At 31.0% G+C, this 26,577-nt stretch overlaps 1 protein-coding gene across 4 annotated transcripts in view; it reads left to right on the plus strand.

Moving 5' to 3' along the window:
- Positions 1-26,577, plus strand: part of stai (stathmin) — a 578,970-nt gene that overhangs the window by 512,655 nt on the left and 39,738 nt on the right. The window contains exon 1 of one of the 4 annotated variants that reach the window (XM_075293927.1): positions 18,675-18,972. The exons of the other annotated variants lie outside the window; for them this stretch is intronic. Coding sequence (XP_075150042.1) covers positions 18,954-18,972 — 19 coding nt within the window. The 5' untranslated portion in view covers positions 18,675-18,953. Of the gene's footprint in view, positions 1-18,674; positions 18,973-26,577 lie in introns of those variants that run through there. 4 annotated transcript variants of the gene reach the window in all.

Raw genomic sequence — 26,577 nt, forward strand, 5'->3', positions numbered from 1 at the left:
TTCGCACTTAAATATATTGTGGTTTAAAATCGTGCCCGAAACACATTTTGTTTATATCGGAACATATGAAAAACATATTTTTCTAACAGTGTGGGTAACGACCAAAGGCACATGGTCGTGACAACATTGTCGCACTCAATATTTTTTTTTCTTTATTTGCCGCATTATAGAAAAGGCGCGGCGCATGGTAACTAACTAGCAAATAAATACATGTGTATACATAGTACATACTTATGTAGTATATAAATACATATGGGCTCTAATACCATAGTAGGCTGTGTCTACTTTGAAGAGAACTTTGAAAGAAATTAGAACAAATTTTTATGTATCGTCCGAGTGTTGTTAGTTATCACTCTTTAGGATGTCGTATATCTTTCTGAATTTAAAATTAAGTATTTATAAAAAAATAAATATAAAGTAAATAAATTTAAAAATTATGATTTAGCCTAATATATACGATCAACGTATTATTTTGAATGGGTAAATGAAACAATACCAATAGAATTTTAATAGACTTTTAAAAAATATTCAATTAAAAATGTAATCGATTCAACAACGTTTTTTAATTCAAACTAAAATCAATTACAAAAATTAATAGTATCAATTAATTTTTTAATTGACCTTCAATTAATTTTTTAATTGATACTATTATTTTTGTGATTGAAGACATTTCAATTAAAAAATTAATTGGATCAATTAATTTCGTGATTGAATTAGAAAAAAAAATTGTTTATACAGAAGTTTTATTACAGCCAGAGAAAAAACAAACCTTGTTGTATTGGACATATTCAAAAGGAAAAATTAATAATATGATAAAAGTGCTAAATCCATTCTAGAAAATTTTAATAATTTTTGAGGTCAACATTTTCAGACAAGCATTATAATGCATTAAAAATCATCAAAACTTATTAAAAAATTGTATTCGAAAAAATATCACAAAATTTTTTAATTCACCTCATAATAAAGAAACTAACATACAATTTAGAAGACAATGTTGAGAAATAAAATTATATATTGCCATCGGCAACTGCTACCACAATGCAAAATTGTAAATAGGTTTTAAAATTCTGGGAGAGGCTAAAAATTTTCTGGAGGGATCTAAGGCCCCTCCCCAAAGGCCTTCCTACGCTTATGGAGGTACTTCAAATTTCTACTGAAATAAATTTTGACAAAATTTTCTATACACTCAAAAAAAGTGAACCCTCTATTTTGACAAAATTTTCTATACACTCAAAAAAAGTGAATCCCCTATTTCACTAAAGCCAATTTAACTTTATTATGGTTCATGACATTATTATGTTAGTAGAAAGTTTCCTTCACTTTAATAATTTTTTGCTTACGTTAGTTAAATGTACTAAACACCGGGGGAAAAAATATACACAAATGAAGCATAAAGATTTACTAAATTCGTACTTCTCACAAAATAGTTCATTATTTCTTTAAATTTGTAAATTTTTCAACAAATGTGCCCATCTTGAACTTCGTATGGTACTAAATACATTCTTGCAATTTTGAATTCCAAATTTTTCCTTCAAACTAGAAAATGTTCTTTAACAAGTGAAAAAAAATTAAGTATGTCGAATAAATTTTCCTGAATTTGTCCAAAAATACTTATTTATTTATGGGATATCGGCTTGATATCAGCGTTTGTAATACAGTTTAGTTAAAATTTTATCAAAAAAATAATCCAAAATTTTTGTTCTTGGTGTGTTCGCTGTTTTTTTCAGTATAGAAATAAGAATTTGACAAAAATTTTCTATATAAAAAAAAATTGAGAAAACTTTCTACCTAAAGGCCGGTACTCTGTTCGGTTTTCGCGTTGAAACTCCATACAAAATTAAAAAATGCGAAAAACTAGCGAAATTTTTCCATTTGTGGTACTTTGTTTTTTTCGAGTTGAAAAACTGACGCTTATAGCGTGGCGCCATTTGCAATGTGAATTAAGAAATAATTTATTTATTAAAACTATTTGTGTGGGTTTATAACACAAATACGGATTATATTTTTGTTCCGAAACTATACAAAGGATGAAAGGAGTAGCAGATCAATTGCCCAAGGAAAATAAAATGTTAATTTTGTAATAGCAAGCAGTAACCACCAACTTAATTCAATATAGCTCCCTGTAAAATAGCGCTCCAAGTTACCTAAATAAACACCGCTTTCTATGTGCGAAATAATGGTTTCTATAAAATTTTTTCGCAAGAATGAACACAGTACCGGCCTTAATAAAGAATTTACAGAATTTTTACAATTTTGACAACATTTTCTGTGAAAGCAAACAATTGTACAAAATTTTCTATAAAAATAAAATATCTATACAATTTTAAAATTTTATATAAATAATCCAAATTTTCTAAAATTAACCAAAATTTTTGTTCTTGGTGGGTTCGCTGTTTTTTCAGTGTAAAAGTAAAATTTTGAGAAAATTTTCTATAGAAAAAAAAAATTGAGAAAACTTTCTACCTAATAAAGAATTTAAACAATTTTTACAATTTTCACAAAATTTTCTGTGAAAGCAAACATTTGGACAACATTTTCTATAGAAGTTAAATTTTGAGAAAATCTTCTATAGAAATAAAATATCTATACAATTTTAAAATTTTATATAAATAATCCAAATTTTCTAAAATTAGTGTAGAAATAAAATTCGGAGAAAATTTTCTATAGAAAAAAAATTTTGATAAAAATTGTTACCTAATAAAGAATGTGAATGCAAAAATTTGAACACGATTTTCTATAGAAATTAAAAAAAGTTTGAGAAAACTCTCTACCTAATATAGAATTTACAAAATTTTTACAATTTTGATAAAATTTTCTATAGAAGTTAAATTTTGACAAACATTTTCTACAGAAATAAAATTTTGACAAAATTTTCTATAGAAATAAAATTTTGACAAAATTTTCTATAGAAATAAAATTTTGACAAAATTTTCTGTAGAAATAAAATTTTGAAAAAATTTTCTATAGAAATAAAATTTTGAAAAAATTTTCTATAGAAATAAAATTTTGACAAAATTTTCTATAGAAGTTAAATTTTGACAAAATTTTCTATAGAAATAAAATTTTGACAAATTTTTCTATAGAAATTAAATGTTGACAAAATTTTCTATAGAAATAAAATTTTGACAACATTTTCTATAGAAATAAAATTTTGACAAAATTTTCTATAGAAATAAAATTTTGACAAAATTTTCTATAGAAATAAAATTTTGACAAAATTTTCTATAGAAATAAAATTTTAAACAAATTTTTGGTTGATAATTCTGCTGCAAGAGGTTGCTGATAAGGAATGTGGTAATTCCGAAACGTGCGTCCATCCAACCATCTTGCAGTCTATAGGGCTTTGCCCAAATAAATTTGACAATCATTCTTTTCCTCTGTTGCTTAAGCTACACTTGTAGTTTAGTCAATGCATGGTTTTAAGCTGAAATCAAAAACAACAACAATGATATATAAAATTTTATATAAAATTTTGACAAAAATTTCGACAGAAATAAAATTTTGAGAAAATTTTCTATAGAAAACATTTTTGAGAAAACTTTCTACCTAATAAAGAATTTACAGAATTTTTACAATTTTTACAAATTTTTATAATTGTGTCCAAACATTTGGACACAATTATCTATAGAAGTTAAATTTTGACAAAATTTTTTATAGAAATAAAATATCTATAAAATTTTAAAATTTTATAAATATAATTCAAAGTTTCTAAAATTAACCAACATTTTTGTTTTGGTGGGTTCACTGTTTTTTCAGTGCAGAAATAAAATGTTGGGAAAATTTTCTATAGAAAAAAAATTTGAGAAAACTTCCTACCTAGGCTAACCTAACCTAACCTAACCTAACCATAGAAGTTAAATTTTGACAAAATTTTCTATAGAAATAAAATATCTTTAAAAATTGAAAAATTTATTTTTTGCGTTAAATCATTACAACATCTAAAACATTTTCAATTCAAGGGTATAACTAACCCCAAACCCACCCAAACAATTGTCCCTACACTGAAAAAAAGCATACCCGGTTCCAAAGATTTTGTCTTTACTTTACAAAATTTGGTATTGATTCCGAGCCAAAGAAGCGGAGAATACAAGTAAGGATGCTTTTAAGACACAATTCTCTTTTAAATTTGGGGTTTGTGTACCTGCTTCTAGGAAGCAAATTTTAATTTTTTGCTTTTTCAGCTTTTTTTCTTCATATGCTATCAAATACCTTTAAAAACGAGTTAACGACAACTTTATTTTCCAAAATATGACTCGACTTCCAGTAGAAATTATGCTATTTTTCAAGTAAAAAACGTCTTTAAAATAAAGTGTTGAAAAACATGTCCTATATTTGAACGATTTTTTGCTTTGTAGTCAAGATGCAAAAAGACAACAAATTTAAAGACAATTTCATTGAATTTAAAGATTTTTTCTAAATTATTAAAGTCAATTTGACCTTAGCCCAAACATTTTTTCTTTCATGTTATGATATCCATTTTTAAATCAAATCACTTAGTTATAAGGACAATACGACTTCATTGAAAAGATTATCAACCTTTGGTCAAGGAAAAAAAAATTATACTAGAGAAATGCGTCTTCTATGCTAAGCAAAATTTGCATTCGTATTTTAAAGACATGAAATCTTTGACCTCACGACAATATTTTTTTCAGTGTAGGAGAGATCAAAATATATAAAATATAAACTTCTAAAATAAAATAAAAACAAAACATTTCTTTCGAAAACAAAAACATTTTTTTTTCATACTGATCAAAAAAATTTAATAAAAAACTTCGAAATAAAATTTTTTAAATTTTATAGATTTTTGGTAAAATTTTCTTCAAATTTTGGTAGCTTGTTTATCAACCGTGGATTAGATACAATCGCTACAACGCTTTTTATGAATTCGAGGAATTTCGTTGGTCTCAAATTTCGTTCCTTAGGAAAGTATTTTTTCTTTGGGATTAATAAAGGGTGATTCTTTTGAGGTTAGGATTTTCATGCATTAGTATTTGACAGATCACGTGGGATTTCAGACATGGTGTCAAAGAGAAAGATGCTCAGTATGCTTTGGCATTTCATCATGAATAGACTTACTAACGAGCAACGCTTGCAAATCATTGAATTTTATTACCAAAATCAGTGTTCGGTTCGAAATGTGTTTCGCGCTTTTTTATCGACAAATTTTGTTCAGCGATGAGGCTCATTTCTGGTTGAATGGCTACGTAAATAAGCAAAATTGCCGCATTTGGAGTGAAGAGCAACCAGAAGCCGTTCAAGAACTGCCCATGCATCCCGAAAAATGCACTGTTTGGTGTGGTTTGTACGCTGGTGGAATCATTGGACCGTATTTTTTCAAAGATGCTGTTGGACGCAACGTTACGGTGATTGGCGATCGCTATCGTTCGATGCTAACAAACTTTTTGTTGCCAAAAATGGAAGAACTGAACTTGGTTGACATGTGGTTTCAACAAGATGGCGCTACATGCCACACAGCTCGCGATTCTATGGCCATTTTGAGGGAAAACTTCGGAGAACAATTCATCTCAAGAAATGGACCGGTAAGTTGGCCACCAAGATCATGCGATTTGACGCCTTTAGACTATTTTTTGTGGGGCTACGTCAAGTCTAAAGTCTACAGAAATAAGCCAGCAACTATTCCAGCTTTGGAAGACAACATTTCCGAAGAAATTCGGGCTATTCCGGCCGAAATGCTCGAAAAAGTTGCCCAAAATTGGACTTTCCGAATGGACCACCTAAGACGCAGCCGCGGTCAACATTTAAATGAAATTATCTTCAAAAAGTAAATGTCATGGACCAATCTAACGTTTCAAATAAAGAACCGATGAGATTTTGCAAATTTTATGCGTTTTTTTTTTTAAAAAAAAGTTATCAAGCTCTTAACAAATCACCCTTTACTATTGTGCCACCTTGTAATAGAAGCGAAGATTCCGTGATCTGATTTCATGAAAATCTCTGTCTTACAATAAAATCTATGCAAATTGAATAAACTTATTGTATTTGTACCAATATTTTCATAAATTTTCACATTAATTTTTCTGCTCCTTAATTTATTGCAAATATAATTCAAGTTACGTTTTTCATTTGCCTTTTTTCTTACATTTTCCAAGAAAATAATATAAACTTGTGTTTCAGCAATTATAATTAATTATCTCCTTTCTCTCTTTCTTTTTAGGTAAGTGTTTATTTGCTATTTTCTGTTTTCAACTTGCATTTTGAAAAAAGAAAAAAACAAGAAAACAATTTTAATGGGTATGTAACTAAAAGTTCGGAATATCATCCATGTTCGTTTTAACTGCATTTTTGTGATGTTCTCCAAATAAAGGTAATATTCAAGTCCATCGTTGGTATGGCATATATGTGAGTGAGTGATAATTTCGCAAACAAGCAAATACCTTACGAATCATCAAACAAAGTTCTCAAATGCTCTGAGCATAAAGTGCCTGCATAGTACCGTTATACACAGCTGATTATGGCAGTGGTGATGAAGGAATATATATATATTTTTTTGGTTTATTTTTTGGGTTGTACACGTAACTATGAATCACCAGCTGCAATAGCAACAATTTCTCAGCTGTTTCATAGGCTACGTTCTCTTTTTCTCTATACTATTCTCTCTCGCATTTAGATTTGCCTTTTGATATATTTCCAATGGTATTTGTTGTTGTTATTGTTGTTAGATGGGTGTAATCTCCCATTAGTATTCATTTTGGTAGTCAATGGCAACTGAAAATTGAGTTTTAAAATCAATGGTAAAGTTTATTGGCTTTTCTCAATATAAACTCAAGTTCGATTTTATCATTGTAACAAAAAAATGTGAATTTACACAAATTGTTCATGACATGTTTGGCAACAAGAGCCGTTTTATATGACCAAGCTATTGTGTATTTGCTAGAATCGAAGGACCCTTTTTTCTCTTTACCTATACTAAAAGGAGTTTTGTAACAATTTTCAATAACTATACAAATGTGAGATGTGACATACTTTATATTACCTCAGTTAATATTTTAACTTTGGCCAAAGTGCATTTAAATAATGGGATTGAATAAGAGATTGGGGAATTATGTAAAAAAAAAACCCTCGCAAAAAATTGTGTCGCCAAAAGAAATAATGAAAATTTATTTGATTGGATCCGTAAGTGGTACAAAATTGGATAAGTACCCAACGAGAAATGGATTAACCACAGGTAGGGGACTAGTCTCTGGTGTGTATGGACCGATCCCAGTTTTGGTCAAAACGTATGGAAGGGATCGGCCACTTTAACTTTGTTTGTCATTGACTTTATGACACGTCTTGGACTCATTCCAAAGGATACGTCCTGGGATAATTTTAGTAGGAGCACGCCATAGACTGGCCATTAACCAGTTTCGGACAAACACTTAGGAAGCGTCAGTAGCAAATGGGAGCCACCGTGGTGCAATGGTTAGTATGCCCGCCTTGCATACACAAGGCCATGGGTTCGATTCCTGCTTCGACCGAACTCCAAAAAGTTTTTCAGCGGTGGATTATCCCACCTCAGTAAAGCTGGTGACATTTCTGAGTGTTTCAAAGCTTCTCTAAGTGGTTTCACTGCAATGTGGAACGCCGTTCGGACTCGGCTATAAAAGGACGTCCCTTGTCATTGAGCTTAACATGGATTCGGGCTGCACTCAGTTATAAGAGAGAAGTCCACCAATGTGGTATCACAATGGACTGAATAGTCTAAGTGAGTCTGATACATCGGGCTGCCACATAACCTAACCAGTAGCAATTTTCACCAATTCCCGTAGGGCAGCAATTCATTTAATATGGACTTATCATAGGCTAGATGTCATCGTTTATAGAATTTCTCATAAGTTCTTCAGATATGAACCTGCTTCATTATGTTTCAACAATGAATCATCTTTATCTTAGAGCTAACATTAGAAGTGTGATGTATCGTTTCATAGAAGAAACATCTTGTTTTAGTGGTAAAGTTGTCTTCAACTTTGTTTCCAACTAACTTTGTTTAGCCTGAAAAAAGCGACTTGAGCAAGACAAGAAAATTTCGTACACTAATAGAAAAAATTGCGTTCCACAATCGTGAACGGACAGTGACAAAATGAAACGGAAACGTTGACAAAAAATCAAAACGGAATGTTCACGATTTCGTCCACGGGCGTGCACGATTTCATGAACGGCATTCGTTTCTCTTTGGCCATTAAATTTCTTAAAATGATCGTTAGACGTTGTTATGACAATTCCGCAATGTGCTAAGGCGATTGTAAACGCGTATGGTGCAGACAACACAGGTTCGAGTCACGGTAGCGGAAATATTTTTTAATTTTGTTTATAAATTCGTAACCATTACGTTTTCAGATCATGAACGCTGGTTGTTGTTTTCACAACGCATGGTGACATTTTAACGTTGTCAGATTGACCCCATATGTTCACAGTTTGACAATACATGTGTGTTGATTCACTTTCATGTTTTTGAAATGACAACGCCGTTCATGATTTTTCTTATGGGTGTAGGTCTAAAATTTCGTTTTCCAGAAAATAAATTAATTTTTTGAATCGAGGTGGATTTCGATACTTTTTTCTTATCAATAAGTCTTTCTTAATTCTGAAACCGAATAGTGAGAATTACACTCATTGCATAGAGTACTTCCTGAAACTCCGGCCAGACTCGGCTATAAAAAAGAGATCCCTTGTTATTGAGCTAAAGATAGAATTGGACTGAACATTCTATATGAGCCTAAAATAACAGGTTGTCACTATACCTAACCTAACATAACCTTACTGACTTTATTTTTATACCAGTTTTGCTAGAAACTTTTGATTTCTGGCAAGAGTGTACAGGTTGGCCGCTATGAAATGCAAAAAAGTCGGAAATAACATGAAATTTTAGAATCAGTATAGATTGGTTCAAATTGGCTACGTTTGGCATGAATTATGGCTTTCAAACGTGCGAAAAAGCAATCACACTCTACACGAATACATGTGGCTCTGCGATGCTTTGGATTTTACCCGACGAAGCACCGTCTTTAAATCATCGATACTTCAGTATTTTTGGGTAGCGACCATACAAAATTTCTCCAACGGATTGAGATTTCGGTGGCCATTGTGGGATAAAAATGCAGCGAGGAATGTCTTTTTTAAACCATTGTTGCACAGAAAAAATTTCCCGAAAATTTTTCCAATAAAATTTTAATTGAGTTTTAAAAAGTATTCAAATAAAAATGATTCAACATTTTTTTAAATTGAAATAAAAATCAATCACAAAAATTAATATTATCAATTAATAAATTAATTTGATCAATTAATTTTTTAATTGATATTAGGGCTGTTTTCTTTTAGCTCTGGATACCCTAAGCTGTGGACTAAAACAAAACAGAGTACTCGTTTATACAGGACATCTCCAAAAATATGCAACACTGTCATCAGCTGTTTAAAAATAATCACAGAAAAGAAGTGAAATCTTCCATTTTTAATTTATAAAATGCTCCAATTAGCAATAAATATTTACTGCTGCGATTATTTATGATACTGCACCACTTTGAATTTCTTGTTTTTCGATAAAATTAGTCACAATAAAGTGATATTGTGAATCGAAGAAGCGTCTTTTTATCAATATATAATCTGGCAACATCGGTGCGACTTGCACTGATGAGATGTTCTGGATGGAACACCAGTGCAACGATGTTCTGAATAGCCCATACACATCCAGTGCTAAAAGAAAACAGCCCTACTATCATTTCTGGGATTGAAGACATTTCAATTAAAAAAATAATTGGAGCAATTAATTTTGTGATTGAATCAGATTTCTTTTTTGTATGTGGTTACTGCAGACTACGATGGTGCCGAGTTCTGTTGGAAGGCCATGGTCTGCGGCCGTAATATTTGTCCAGGGCTTTAATACTGTCTATGACGTTTTTCTGATAATATTCAGCATTTTTTTTACCCTCGGTCGATGAATGCAAGCGGGAAGCGACCATTGCGAGTTAGGGCGGTATCAGATTTATTTTTTGTATGTGGTTACTGCAGACTACGATGGTGCCGAGTTCTGTTGGAAGGCCATGGTATGCGGCCGTAATATTTGTCCAGGGCTTTAATACTGTCTATGATGTTTTCCTGATAATATTCAGCATTTTTTTACCCACGGTCGATGAATGCCAGCGGGAAGCGACCATTGCGAGTTAGGGCGGTACCATTGTCGCTACTTGAGATCTGGTGGCCAATCGAAGATTTAAATTTTCAGCTGACCTCATTGGCAACCCGATAATTTTTTGCGAAATTTTCCACAGCCCAATGAAATTCTCGAATTTTTTTTATGTCTCAAACATTTTATGAACCAAACGTGGGTATAAAGGTCAATGACCGTACACTTAAGTTCAATATGATCTACAGTAGAAGAAAATTTTCGTACGAATCCCAAAAATAGTAAGAATGAACTACTGTGTGGTTAAAATGGTCAAGATTTGGAGCCAATAATTTTTTCTTTACTTTTAGTTAATTTTTTCTTCTATGAGAGGGTGTAATTTCGTAAGCTGTAATTAAAACGTACACCAGGCCATTAAATTTTCCTGGTTTCAAGAATGTTTTGTGGAAATCTCAAAATGTGAAGGACAATTTAGTCCAATTTTCGCGCGACGTAGGTTAGGTTAGGTGGCAGCCCGATGTATCAGGCTCACTTAGACTATTCAGTCCATTGTGATACCACATTGGTGAACTTCTCTCTTATCACTGAGTGCTGCCCGATTCCATGCTAAGCTCAATGACAAGGGACCTCTTTTTTATAGCCGAGTCCGAACGGCGTTCCACATTGCAGTAAAACCACTTAGAGAAGTAAATGTCACCAGCATTACTGAGGTGGGATAATCCACCGCTGAAAACCTTTTTGGTATTCGGTCGAAGCAGGAATCGAACCCACGACCTTGTGTCTGCAAGGCGGGCATGCTAACCATAGCACTACGGTGGCTCCAGCGACATTCTTCTTATCAAGCACTTCACTTTTTTGGTATGTGGCCACTTTCGTGCAAGCAACGCCTCTCTTTCCAAAGTGACTTTTTTTGTGCATCGGTGAGCTCTTGCACTTTTTGGAACTTCAATGGCTTTAGTCCAAGTTCATTTTTCAATACGTATTGCAACCACTCTCACGCTATGTTCAGCTCATAAGCAAGTGTTCTACCATTGCGGCGTGGATTTCGATCAAATATGGCCTTCACTTTTCGAAAATGGTAACGAGCAATGGTACGTGATACAAAAGATTTGTTCACATTTAGATGTTGCAGAGCTAAAGCGATGGTCACTTGTGCTTGTGCCAGCCAAATAAAAAGCAATCACACTATCAATCTTGAATTTCTTCACGAAAAACTCTATGTCTGAATGTAATAGATCAAAATGCTTTTGTAAGCATGCAAACAATAACATGAACTATAAATGTCAGTTTTCAGACTAGCGAAATGATAGCAACCTGAAGTACACGGATGAAAAAGACTGTTTTTCATATGTTTGGCTATAAACATTATATGTTTGGAACACAAATTTTTAAACACAATATTTTTGAGTGCAAGCATATAATGTTCATAAACTAGCATAACATGTTTGGGACATATATGTTAATATGTTAGAACATATTATGTTTGGGACATAAAATGTTTTTAAATATAATATGCTTGGATGCAAACATATATTAATTTAGAAATAGCCTATAAACATATATGTGTTTAGTAGCTTGGAGCGCTATTTAACAGGGAGCGATATTGAATTAAGTTGGTGGTTGTTGCTTGTTATTACAAAATTAACATTTTTTTCCTTGGGCAATTGATCAGCTACTTCTTTGATCCTTACAAACTGTGTGGTCCGCTGTTCGAATCCCCGTCCGGCAAAAGGTAAAATTAAAATAAATAAAAAAAATCATACAATTGAATAATTTCTTCTACAATGTTTGTATTACAGAAAAAGGTGCTAAGAACTAAAAAATCTCGTGGAAGTGAGAAAGATGTGGAGGAATATACAATTGGGCAGAAACAAAATTTTGAGCATTCAGGTCGAAAACATATGTTGTTAGCACCTATATTACCTGTTTATTTTCATAATTCATTATGATTGTAAATATATAAATAAATAAATAAAATTTTGAGCACAATATTGTTTGGGAGAATTTTTTTAAGCATATAATATTTTTGGGTGCAAAATGCTTCCAAACATATCATATGTTCACATAATAACATATTGTTTTTTGGAAGACAACATTATTGAATTTGGATGCAAAAATACAAAATGTTTGGAAATTGACTACCCAAACATATATTGTTTAGACCAATATGCTTTCAAACATATTATATATTGGAAGAGATCAAACATATAAATGTTTGGGCAATAGCCAAAAATGTATATGCTTGAAGCAAAATATGTTTGGGAGTATATGTTACAGAAGCGATTTTTTGTGAGCGTGTAGGTTACAATAGATAGCATCCATCCTAGAAATTTACATTTAAAATAATAATAGAAAAGAAATTTACATTTAAAATAAAACCCTGCTCTCTTTTACTGATAGAACAAACGTCAAACCTATTGCGTGCTATGAGTATAAATTGTTTCCTTGGTAATTTTTTTCCCAAGGCAGCTCTGCCCATAAAAAAAATTTACCCATTTCCTAATAGTTGACGATATAAAGTTTTAATTGATTTACACATTTTATTACATTTTGCTCATGTCTTTGTAGCATCATCAAAAATTAATTACAAAAACAAATTTTCTTATATCTTTTTTTTCAATATCCAATTTTCCAGTAAATTTATTTCGGCCCTCAAAAAAATTTATAATTTCCGCTGACAAACAATTTCCTTATATCCGTTATATAACGAACGGCCTGTGTCATACCTATCCATATGTTCTATATATGAACTTGTATGTAGTAGTATTTAATATACGTTCTTATTTAGACAATTTCCTTTATGTCGTAGAAAATCCTTGCACTCTTGCATCGTCATGTTGCAGCTTGAAAAAAAAAACCATGTGGATGAATACCAAATTATTCTCGAATTTTGTACGACGATACACATTGAAATATTGCACACATGCTTTCGGTTCGCAATTACAAGGGTAGGTCGTATTCCTCGATAGTGAAAAGATCCTACGCCCAAAAAAAAATAATAAATCCACCATGAAAGAAAATGTAGCCTTATGTTAGAAAAACCAGTTAATAATTTTAGTCAAGTTTAAGAAACATTATTAAACATAAGTAATATTTTTCTGTTCTTGTAAGATGGCCACTAAGTTCGAGTTTAGCCGCTAAAATCAAAAATAAATCTTCACAAACGGAATAAAATTATATCATTATGTTGCAAATTGTATTATATCTTGATGGGGAATGCTCCAATGCAATAATTGAAAATGTTTATTGACTGTCAAATTAATTATTAGGGCGTTAATGCCAACATAATGCTGGCCTATACACTGCTAGAAAAATATGTTTTTCCTATGTTTCGATATAAACAAAATGTGTTTCGGGCACAATTTTAAAACACAATATATTTAAGTGCAAACATGTAATGTTCCTAAACTAACACTAAATGTTTGGGACATCAATGTTAATATGTTAGAATATATTATGTTTGGGGCATGAATATTTCATAAAAATCATATGTGTGAATGCAAACATATATAAATTTACAAATTTCGACTAAACATACATAAAGGGTGATACGGTCAAAATTTGGTCAATATAAACTTGACGTATTTCTTTCAATTTTGCATTTAAAAAACCTGAACACCCCTCATTTTGAAGGTGTGTGTGTGTAGAATTTTGCTCCTATTTTGATTTTGGAATTCACTCTTCAGTTGTCAAAATGCCGTCCAAGCAAGAAGAGCATCGTATCAAAATTTTGCTCGCGCATCGCTAAAATCCGAGCTACTCGCACGCAAAGCTGGCAAAATCGCTAAAAATTGCTAAATCAACCGTTACAAATGTAATTAATGTGTTTGAGGACAGCCAGGAAGTCTGGATCGGGGGGAAATCGAAAACCGGAAGCCGCTGAGACGACAAAGAGAGTTGCCGGTAGTTTCAAGCGAAACCCTAACCTCTCTCTCCGAGATGCCGCAAATAAGCTGGGTGTATCGTCTACAACCGTGCATCGAGCCAAAAAACGAGCCGGACTATCGACTTACAAGAAGGTAGTGACTCCAAATCGCGATGATAAAACAAAATACGACGGTCAAAGTGCGATCCCGGAGGCTGTACACGACGATGCTGACGAAGTTTGACTGTGTGGTAATGGACGACGAAACCTACGTCAAAGCCGACTACAAGCAGCTTCCGGGACAGGGAAAGGTAGCAGATATTTTCAAGCACAGTTCGCAAAGAAATATCTGGTTTGGCAAGCCATCTGTACCTGTGGCTTGAAAAGCAGCATTTTTATAGCTTCCGGGACTGTCAACCAAGAAATTTACGTGAAAGAGTGTTTGAATAAACGTCTGCTGCCTTTCCTGAAGAAACACGGTTGTACCGTACTGTTTTGGCCGGATTTGGCATCTTGCCATTACGGTAAAAAGGCCATGGAGTGGTACGCCGCCAACAACGTGCAGGTGGTTCCCAAGGACAAGAACCCTCCCAACACGCCAGAACTCCGCCCAATTGATAAATACTGGGCTATTGTCAAGCGGAACCTAAAGAAGACCAAAAAAACTGCTAAGGACGAGCAGCAGTTCAAAGCAAACTGGCTTTCTGCGGCGAAGAAGGTGGACAAGGTGGCTGTACAAAATCTGATGGCAGGTGTCAAGCGTGATGCCCGGCAATTCGGATTTGGAAAAGCGAAAGCCTAACTGAATATTTTTCCTGAATTTTATACTAATTGAACTTGAAAAAGAAATTTAATTTGATTTTTTAAATAAACGATTTCACCGATTTACACGCGTTTTCCCTTGACCAAATTTTGACCGTATCACCCTTTATGTTGTGATATTTTATTCAAAGCGACAGAGAGAGTATAGAGAAAGAAATAGAGACGAAAGATATCAACATAACACAGCGAAAGAATCAAAAGAGAACAATTTCTCTGAAACCACTTGTATGTTGTTTCGGAAAATTGTTTTATGATAAGGCCAAAAATTTGATATGCCTAAGTCTAAATATTATTTAATTTGAATAAAGAGAATATACATTCGGAACCAAGAGAATAGACATTTGAAAAACAAACAGCATATGTTTTCGCCTTGAGAGCAGCATTTTATGTATGTGGGGACATGTGTTTTGTTTATCATTTTGTCATTATGGGCACAATTTTTTTCTTGATTCGTTAAAAGAAATCAGGGCACTATACTCTTTTTAGAGTTGGGACAGTAAAATGAAATATGGAGGAAATAGTGAAAAATTACACAGTAAAATGTATAAAAACAAAGTTTAGTTCCTCTTTATTAATAAGTAGTCCACGAGGAGTTGACGGACACCGCGAGCAAGCAAGCATTAAGTTCGAGTTTTGCAGCTAAAACAATTTAAACAGTTTATTTTCTTTAAAATGAATTATTAAAGAAAAATAAAAGGGATTTTAGAGCGATGGTGTTAAATGGTAGTAAAAAACTGTTCACACCTAAATAAAGTTATGTTTATATTATAAAATTATTTATGTATGTTTATACTCGACTCCACGTTCTTCTTTTGTAAAATGCTTCCGATGATTGAAGAGTTGAAATTTCTCTCTGAAATCAAAAGCTCGAATAGTCTGCCGCAAACAGAAAAAATCAACCCTTCCATCAACGCACGGATTGATGCATGGTGTATAATTCAACCTTAACTCAGAAAAAAAAATAAATAATCATTTCTGGCTAATTGCATTTTCCCTCACATCTTTCTCACTTCCACGACGTTTTTAGTTCTTAGCACCTTTTTCTGTTTCGATTTGATAATTTTTTTAAATTTTACCTTTCGCCTGGACGGAGAATCGAAGCGCGGACCATGCAATGTGTAAGCCAACACACTATCCACTGGGCTACGTAGCCGTTATTGTCATCAATAGACAATTATCGTTATAAGTTATATTTATATAGTATAGTTTGTGGCGCCCACGAGCCGATTAAACAAATTTTATTTAACAGAAACATTTATTTGGGCACCGTGCAAGGGAGCAGTGGTTGGTACATCCGCATTGCATACCAAGGGTCCTGGGTTCGATCCCTGCTTTGACGAACACCAAAAAGTTTTTTTTTACATATATTCCAGATATGTTCAGAAGATTCCGAAAAGATGTTCAACATTACATACTACTACTCGTATATTAAATTTTTACTATGAAACTGTAAAATGTGTCTTATTAAAAGTCAGAAATGAACAGTGCTTGATATAAACGAAATGGATTGTGTTGTTGGTTCAAAAATATATTTTTTTTTATTGAAAAAATACAAATTTTGTAACAAACGAATTTTTTTGGTGATAAAAGTTTAAAATTTTCGAAGAAATTCAAAAAACTCTAACAAAAGCAAAACGTTTTCGGTACACTTTTTCCAATGATTGTGAACGGTCGTCTGGCAGTTAGTTCCTATATATCCTTGATCGAGGCAGTATTATTGGAAATTTTTCTGAAAAAAGTATCGTTTAAATTTCGACAATTTCTTCAACAATATACCTTTCACAATTTTAAGCGTACTAAATTTGTTTTCCGCTCTGTTATACCCTCCACCATAGGATAGGGGTATATTAACTTTGTCATTCCGTTTGTAACACATCGAAATATTGCTCTAAGACCCTATAAAGTATATATATATATATTCCCGGTCGTGGTGAAATTCTGAGTCGATCTGAGCATGTCCGTCCGTCCGTCTGCTGAAATCACGCTAACTTCCGAACGAAACAAGCTATCGGCTTGAAACTTGGCACAAGTAGTTGTTATTGATGTAGGTCGGATGGTATTGCAAATGGGCCATATCGGTCCACTTTTACGTATAGCCCCCATATAAACGGACCCCCAAATTTGGCTTGCAGGGACTCTAAGAGAAGCAAATTTCATCCGATATATAGGAACTGGATGATAGTCTTTCGTAGAAGTTTCTACGCAATCCATGGTGGAGGGTACATAAGATTCGGCCTGGCCGAACTTACGGCCGTATATACTTGTTTTTTTTTTTATTATCTTCATAATTTAGAAGAAGCTATTTGCTTTTAGTGTTTCACAAAATATTGGTATTGACAAAATACTTTCAACAATTTTTTTGGTACAGTTTCCATCACAGTTGACGATCGTTATAGTGTCGCTTAAGAGTCTATGGTATTGATGGGGATAAAATCGAACTTTTAAATGCTGGTAGGCTTAAACATATAAATGTTTCGCCGTTACATTTCATCCTTAAGAGTACCAGACATAAACCAAGTACTGAAAAAAACTAGTATATAGTCTCCAGACTATATACTGAGCACTAGGTCCATAGGAATATATAAAGGAAAAGAAATACGATTCTCCCTTTATTTCTATTTCGCATTGTGTGAACCACCTTTAATTTCGCAGAGGCAGTGACTCATCCCCAGGGAGAACAACTTTATACATTAGCCATGAATTCATATGTTTTTTCCTTTCCTTTTTAAAACTATTGGTATTTTGTATTAAAATTCTTTTACAATTCTTTACACCTAACTCAGACTAACAAAGTTTATTAATAACTCAACCGGTAAACGGGAAATGGTTCAATTATAAACTAAACATCGACGAATACCAACAACGACGACGATGACAAAACAAACAAATTACTCAATATTGTTATTTTTGCTTACAATATTTACTGCATGCTTGATCAACCATGCTTGGCCACCAGATGTACTCCTCTAGTTAAAAGGGTCCAAAACCACCAATAAGCGATGATTTTATCCACCAACAAAAAAACAATCAACAACCACTAAAAACGACGAATTTTCATTTTATTATTTCGCCATACATAAAATGGTAATTTTGTTCCTTTTCGTCGACCTATGTTTTAACTTTAGGTTGCAGTGTCACTGGATGTGTCTGTAGTCTTTGGTTTGGTTTGGCAGGAAAAATTTAATTCAAATTGAAACTCAGACAGACAGACAGACGAATGAGCTAACATTGCTGTTATACGATCTACAATCAAGGCGATTCAATAAACGAATGACCATCGTTTTACTACTCACCCTTTTTGCTGCTAAGCTTCTTTGTGGTTGTCAGGCTGCCATGTGTTGGGTTTATATGGTTCGAGTAATGGCATGTGGAATTCAGCCAAAAAATATGCAATCGTTCTTGCAGTATCTCAATTTAATGTATATTTGCTATTCCATAGCAGCCCAACCCGTTAGTTGGTTGTATAAATACAGTAGTATGTGTGTGAGTGTGCGTGTGCATGAGTGTTGCATGTTTGCTTAGTTGGCAATGCTGCCAATCTATAGTATCTACTGTTATTATTGTAGTTCTTGTTGTTGTTGTTATTAGTGAGTCTTTTAACGGTATCCTTTTTATTGCTATTTTTCGGTTTACCGTCTGTCCCCCAGACGTTACGTCGTCATTATCAATATGACTTTCCACAAAACTAAAGGTTGCCGTTGTTGCAGTTGTTATTGTTAGTGTTGCTATACACACTATATATGGACAAATATACGTCAAATGGGCCTCATGTTTTTGTTGTTTTTGTATGTTTGAACAGAGCAAAGTTTCATTCGTTTCATGTTATATTTGCCATTTCCCTACATTCAGTTCAATTGCAACAGTCGCCTGGCTACCGTTTCCAGTTGCAAGGAATTTTTTAAATAATACAAAAATCCGGCCATTTCACTTTGTATAAACGAGAAAACATAAAAAAAACGCTCAAAGATTATTTTTAAATTTTTAAACAAAATTTTATACTACTATACCTGACAAAAAAAAAGCAAAAATAAACAGAGTGTTCTTCAAACGTTTAAAAAATCTTTGAGAGAAAAAAAGAAAACCAGTGCCTTCTTGTATAACAAACCCAATATAAAATACTACACGAAACAAGACTTCATTACAAAAATGGTTGCCATTAATAATTGTAAGTGTTAACATATCAATAAGCTCAAGAACTGCATAGTTTAGGGAATTATAAAATTAAGTGTAATTATTTTTGTACAAAACTAAATCCAAACGGAAGTGTTTGCAATGTCAGTTATATGCATGTCATCTAACCAAAGCCGGAAAAATATATAGACAGATTATATCTTTCCCCCTCATATAGTATCTCTAAATTTTGCCGTGACTTCAGACCTCCATGTGAACTATTGAAATAGGACTATTAATTTACAATATATCCAATTTGAAGGTACAGTGAAACCTCTCAAACTTGTATACTCTAAAAAAAGGCGTCTATCAAATGTGCAATGTTTTCTTGATGTGATTAAAGCGTCCACTTCACTATATATAATCGACTAATTGGTCAATCTATTCCATGGTTTTTGCGAACATGTAAAGGGAAAACATCTCCCACACCCAAAAAAAGTGAACCCACCATGAAAGAAAATGTAGGTTTATTTTAGAAAATTTTAACTAAAATAGTTTTCTAATTGCAGCATGTTACAAATAGGTTAAAACTTTTTGTCAAATTGAAGAAAATTTATTAAAAATAATTAATTTTTTTCTCTTGTTTAAGAAAATTTCATATGTTGAAAGAAAAAATTGGATCTAAAATTGTTAAAATGTCTTTAGCGCTATACGAAGTTCATGCCAGGTACAATTTTAGTAAAATGTACTCATTTGAGAGACTTATGAACTCAATTTAAGCAAACTTCTGCCATTTTAGGAAAATATGAACTATTTTATTTTTTAGTAAAATTGTGCACTATATTTGTATACAACTTTTTTTCTTATTTTTAGTTCATGGCATTTAAAAGTTAGCAAAAAATTATTCAAATAAGGAACATTTACTCATATTGTACAAAATTTAACTAAAATCAACTAATCTTCATGAACTAAAATAAAGTTCATTTGGCATTAGAGCCCCTTTTTTCGGGGTGCACAATAAAATAATAAGTTCAGTCCCATTATCTATTCATCTAAATGATAAGCGAGACACATTACTGATGTACTGGCCACAAACGTAAACCACCATATTATCATTGGAGTCTAACAACTGTCGTATGGCCAGTAAATTCATAATTCTTGGGTTTAGTTGCTAATTGTGACTGCTCCCTTTTTTCACCAGTGCCTGACCGACCACTGTGGTTTTCCATGCTCTTTCATCACATATATTGTCCAAGATTTCTGCACAATATATCTGCATGCTATTCGATGGGTAACCCACTTCAAAATCAAACAAAGTAAAGCTTTCCAAATAATTTTTTTTTCTTCTTACCCCAATCAATTTTATAAAAAATTTCTAAATATATAGCAACGAAACTCAATTTTGGTTAATGCCACTCTTGAAGTAAGCGAACGATACATGGATAGAAATATGCAAATGACTTACAGCATATAACCTTTGTGTATGTACATGAGTTTTAGTGCACAACTGTTCACCTCACGCATTCATTGCATACTCTTAGTACTGAGAGTTTTGTTAAAAAACTTTTTCTTTTTTCCCAGACTGCTATTTTACGCTAGCATGAAGCCATTAGATAATAAGTTTTATGAAAACTTTTTCCGGAATGTTAGCTATTTCCCAGCACTAAATAATATTTATGTCACCCTAACAGTCATTTGTGTTAATTTTTTTTTTGTACAAAATATAATTGTTCATTGCATACTATTAGGCGTTCAAAAGTTTTTAGGGAGATATTTTCTCTCTACCTAATACCATACTAAAACACTGCATAGTCTTCATCACAAACATTTCGTGTCGTTTTCCTTCATCACTTCTCAGTTAGTCTACCTTATGGTATGGTATGTTGTAAATAAATTTTATAAAGCTTGTAAAAATTTTACTAGTCCTTATGGTGTAACTAAAACATTTTGACTAAAATGATTTCACATACAAACTCATGTTTTTTCCCCAACATAATTCACACAACATCGTCTAGTCAGTCTCCTTAGCCGTAGAGCAAATAACACCCCTGAGCATATGCTACACAATTTCATTTGACTTTAGCCTATGATGATGGCTAACGTAAGCAACTGCAAAAGATGATTTTGGGTAATATTTTTTACGAGGCAAGTATAATGATGCGTTGTATAGAGAAAATAATCTGAAACACTAAAATTAATTTTACATCCGAATGTAAAAGTAATTATATTTTTTTATTTTATTTTTTTTTTTAATGAATTAAAAGAAATAAAATTTTGACAAAATTTTCTATAGAAATAAAATGTTGACAACATTTTCTATAGAAATAAAATTTTGACAAAATTTTCTATAGAAATAAAATTTTGACAAAATTTTCTATAGAAATAAAATTTTGACAAAATTTTCTTTAGAAATAAAATTTTGACAAAATTTGCTATAGAAATAAAATTTTAACAAAATTTTCTATAGAAATAAAATTTTGACACACTTTTTTGTAGAAATAAAATTTTGAGAAAATTTTCTATAGAAATAAAATTTTGAGAAAATTTTCTATAGAAATAAAATTTAGACAAAATTTTCTATAGAAATTAATTAGAAATTAATTCTATAAAGATAAAATTTTGACAACATTTTCTATAGAAATAAAATTTTAACAAAATTTTCTATAGAAATAAAATTTTAAAAAAAATTTCTATAGAAATAAAATTTTGACAAAATTTTCTATAGAGATAAAGTTTTGACAAAATTTTAATAGAAATACAATTTTGACAAAATTTTCTATAGAAATAAAATGTTGACAAAATTTTCTATAGAAATAAAATTTCACAGAATTTTCTATAGAAATAAAATTTTCACAGAATTTGGATTCAGCGTCCCAATTTTTTATAGAAATAAAATTTTAACAAAATTTTCTAAAGAAATAAAATTTTGACAAAATTTTCTATAGAAATAAAATTTTGACAAAATTTTCTACCGAAATAAAATTTTGACAAAATTTTCTATAGAAATACAATTTTAACAAAATTTTCTATAGAAATAAAATTTCACAGAATTTTATATAGAAATAAAATTTTCACAGAATTTGGATTCAGCGTCCCAATTTTTTATAGAAATAAAATTTTAACAAAATTTTCTAAAAAAATAAAATTTTGACAAAATTTTCTATAGAAATAAAATTTTGACAAAATTTTCAATAGAAATAAAATTTTAACAAAATTTTCTATAGAAATAAAATTTTGACAAAATTTTCTATAGAAATAAAATTTTGACAAAATTTTCTATAGAAATAAAATTTTGACAAAATTTTTCATAGAAATAAAATTTTTACAAAATTTTCTTTAGAAATAAAATTTTGACAAATTTTCTTTAGAAATAAAATTTTGACAAAATTTTCTTTAGAAATAAAATTTTGACAAAATTTTCATTAGACATAAAATTTTGACAAAATTTTCTATAGAGATAAAATTTTGACAAAATTTTCTATAGAAATAAAATTTTGACAAAATTTTCTATAGAAATAAAATTTAAACAAAATTTTCTATGGAAATAAAATTTTGACAAAATTTTCTATAGAAATAAAATTTTGACAAAATGTTCTATAGAAATAAAGTTTTGACAAAATTTTCTATAGAAATAAAATTTTTACAGAATTTTCTTTAGAAATAAAATTTTGACAAAATTTTCTATAGAAATAAAATTTTCACAGAATTTTCTTTAGAAATAAAATTTTGACAAAATTTTCTATAAAAATAAAATGTTGACAAAATTTTCTATAGAAATAAAATTTTCACAGAATTTGGATTCAGCGTCCTAATTTTCTATAGAAATAAAATTTTGACAAAATTTTCTTTAGAAATAAAATTTTGACAAAATTTTCTATAGAAATAAAATGTTGACAAAATTTTCTATAGAAATAAAATTTTCACAGAATTTGGATTCACCGTCCCAATTTTTTATAGAAATAAAATTTTGACAAAATTTTCTATAGAAATAAAATTTTCACAGAATTTGGATTCACCGTCCCAATTTTTTATAGAAATAAAATTTTGACAAAATTTTCTATAGAAATAAAATTTTCACTAAATTTTCTATAGAAATAAAATTTTGACAAAATTTTCTATAGAAATAAAATTTTGACAAAATTTTCTATAGAAATAAAATTTTGACAAACTTTCTATAGAAATAAAATTTCACAGAATTTTCTATAGAAATAAAATTTTCACAGAATTTGGATTTTTTATAGAAATAAAATTTTGACAAAATTTTCTATAGAAACAAAATTTTTACAAAATTTTCTATAGAAATACAATTTTTACAAAATTTTCTATAGAAATAAAATTTTGACAAAATTTTCTATAGAAATAACATTTTGACTAAATTTTCTTTAGAAATAAAATTTTGACAAAATTTTCTTTAGAAATAAAATCGTGACAAAATTTTCTTTAGACGTAAAATTTTGACAAAATTTTCTATAGAAATCAAATTTTCACATAATTTGGACTCAGCGTCCCAATTTTCTATAGAAATAAAATTTTGACAAAATTTTCTTTAGAAATAAAATTTTGACAAACTTTTCTATAGAAATAAAATTTTGACAAAATTTTCTTTAGAAATAAAATGTTGACAAAATTTTCTATAGAAATAAAATGTTGAAAAAATTTTCTATAGAAATAAAATTTAACAGAATTTTCTATAGAAATAAAATTTTAACAAAATTTTCTATAGAAATAAAATTTTGACAAAATTTTCTATAGAAATAAAATTTTGATAAAATTTTTTATAGAAATAAAATTTTCCAAAAATTTTTTATAGAAATAAAATTTTGACAAAATTTTCTATAGAAATAAAATTTTGACAAAATTTTCTACATAAATAAAATTTTGACAAAATGTTCTATAGAAATAAAATTTTGACAAAATTTTCTATAGAAATAAAATTTAAACAAAATTTTCTATAGAAATAAAACTTTGACAAAATTTTCTATAGAAATAAAATTTAAACAAAATTTTCTATAGAAATAAAATTTTGACAAAATTTTCTATAGAAATAAACTTTTGACAAAATTTTCTATAGAGATAAAATTTTCACAGAATTTTCTTTAGAAATAAAATTTTGACAAAATTTTCTATAGAAATAAAATGTTGACAAAATTTTCTATAGAAATAAAATTTTCTATAGAAATAAAATTTTCACAGAATTTGGATTCAGCGTCCCAAATAAACATAAACACAATATTCTGTTCTTAATAAACAGAAGCATTGTTCCCTTCTGTAATTAAAAGTATTTCGGCACCATCGTGACCGGTTTTATTCAATTTGCCCAATCTAATTTTGTTTTATAAGTAATGCTTTGTATCAATTATTTTTTTTTTAATTAAACATTTTCCATGTTATATTTAAATGTTTAGTTAAAAATATTTGGTGATTTAAATATAATTTTTTTAAAAAATTAATTATGCGGAAATAAATGTGAAGATCTCGTACTACGGCGTCTATACATTCGCTGATCACATCGTCATCGTATTACAAACTTTGCCAAAAATATTCAAGAAATTTGTTTGTTTAATTCCGTTGGAGACAATGTAGCTACAGTATTACACATTACCTTCTGGAGTATGATAAGAAGGATATATGAGTCTATAGAAAAAGTAACAGAAAAACTTTGAGTTCCCAGCTAAGTGTCTCTGTCACACACACAGTGCGTCTGTCTGATACAATTTTCTTGGTGTAGGAAAAATATCTCTTTTGTTGTGTGTTATAATTTAATTAAATGTAAATTAAAATACTTTTATAAATATTAAAATACCTTCCATTATCAACAGAGAAGTAGTCGCAAAAATTCCATGCAATTAAGAGAAACATTCAGAAATGTTCACACTTTGGCTAGGCTGTTGGATGGATAAAAGCATACTTTAAGGGATGGAGTTTTCATGTCTCCTCAATTGACTCGTAATTATTCTTTACGTTTGCAAAATTGCTGTTTAATTGACAGTATACACATATACAAACAAGGAATGTCTCTTTTTTATTCTACAGTGGATTTTTTATCATCTCTTCTTGGTTTGTTGATTAATTTTCACTTTTGTCATTTCCACTTAAATCATTAGGTTTTTTTTATATTTTCTTTTTCTTTCATTTGTGTAAAGAGAAAATGTCTGTAACGGTAATAGGCAAATTGTTACTCCACAAAAAAATGGTAAACCCAAAAACATTGGTGTCAATACTCTAGTAATAAAAATCATCAATTTTAGAGCGTTTAATTGATCATAAAAGTTTTCGAGTTATCTATATATATAAAATTCAATCTATGTTTGTTTATTTGTTTGTTTGTATGTTCCGAGTTGGCTCCGAAACGGCTGAACCGATTTACTTGAAACTTTCAGAGATCGTAGGGGGCGTTCATGTGGTGCAAATAGGGTACCTCATTTTTTGACACCTGGTTGCGGAGGGGGACCTCCCTTTCGTCGGTCTTTTTGAAAATTGGACCAAAGTTGACCGATTTGCTTGAAATTTTCATTGAAGATTGGGGTTGGCATCTAGACAAAGATCCGCTACTTTTTATTTCGATATTTGGTGGCGGAGGGGGGCCTCCCCTTTGTTCGACTTTTTTTTAAGTACAGTGAAAAAACTAAAATTATCTAAATTATCTGAGATTTTGTTAGACGTTATTATGGCAACTCCCTCGGTGGTGCAATGTGCTAAGGCCACTGTTAACGCGTATGGTGCAGAAAACACAGGTTGGAGTCACGCTAGCGGAAATCTTTTTTTAATTTTGTTTATAAAGTCGTAACCATAACGTTTTCAGATCATGAACGCTGGTTGTTGTTTTGACAACGCATGGTGTCATTTTATCGTTGTCAGATTGATACCGCCTGTTCTCAGTTTGACACCACATATGTGTTGATTCACTTTCATGAACGAATCGTTTTGAAATGAGCACGCCGTGCATGATTGTTTCTATGAGTGTACATCAAATCAGGGCAAACTCTGGCTTCGTGAATCAAATATGTGCATATCGGTCGAATGCGATATGTAGGAGCTATATCTAAATCTGAACCGATTTCACCCCTTTTGCAAAATTTAAAGTAAATCAGGCGGAAATTCTGGCTTCTAGGGCCATATTAGTAGATATCGGGCGAAAGATATATATGGGAGCTATATCTAAAACTGAACACATTTCTTCCAAAATTAATATTGTTCTATTGTGACCCAAAACACAAATTTGAAGTCGATTGCGATCTATACTTACATTACAAAAATATATTCACAAATCGACGGACGGACAGACATGGCTAGATCGACTGAGGGGCCGGCCCTGAGCAATATTACCAAAGACACTGTCTCGATTGGACTAAAATTGCGACCTAGACTTTGATCACAAAAATGTGTTCACAGACAGACGGACATGGCTAGATCGACTCAAGGACCCACCCTGAGCATTATTGTGTCTTCCCCGTCTCCTTCTGGGTGTTGCAAACATAACAGGTTGGCTGATAAGTCCCCGGTCTAACAAAGAAAAACACATTTTTTTGTCAAACTTCGTTTTTATTATTCAACATAGTTCCCTTCAAGAGGATACAACGATTATAACGACCTTCCAATTTTTTGATACCATTTTGGTAGTACTCCTTTGGTTTTGCCTCAAAATAGGCCTCAGTTTCGG

The sequence above is a fragment of the Haematobia irritans genome, chromosome 2 (assembly GCF_050003625.1).
Source record: "Haematobia irritans isolate KBUSLIRL chromosome 2, ASM5000362v1, whole genome shotgun sequence".
Lineage (NCBI taxonomy): Eukaryota > Metazoa > Arthropoda > Insecta > Diptera > Muscidae > Haematobia > Haematobia irritans.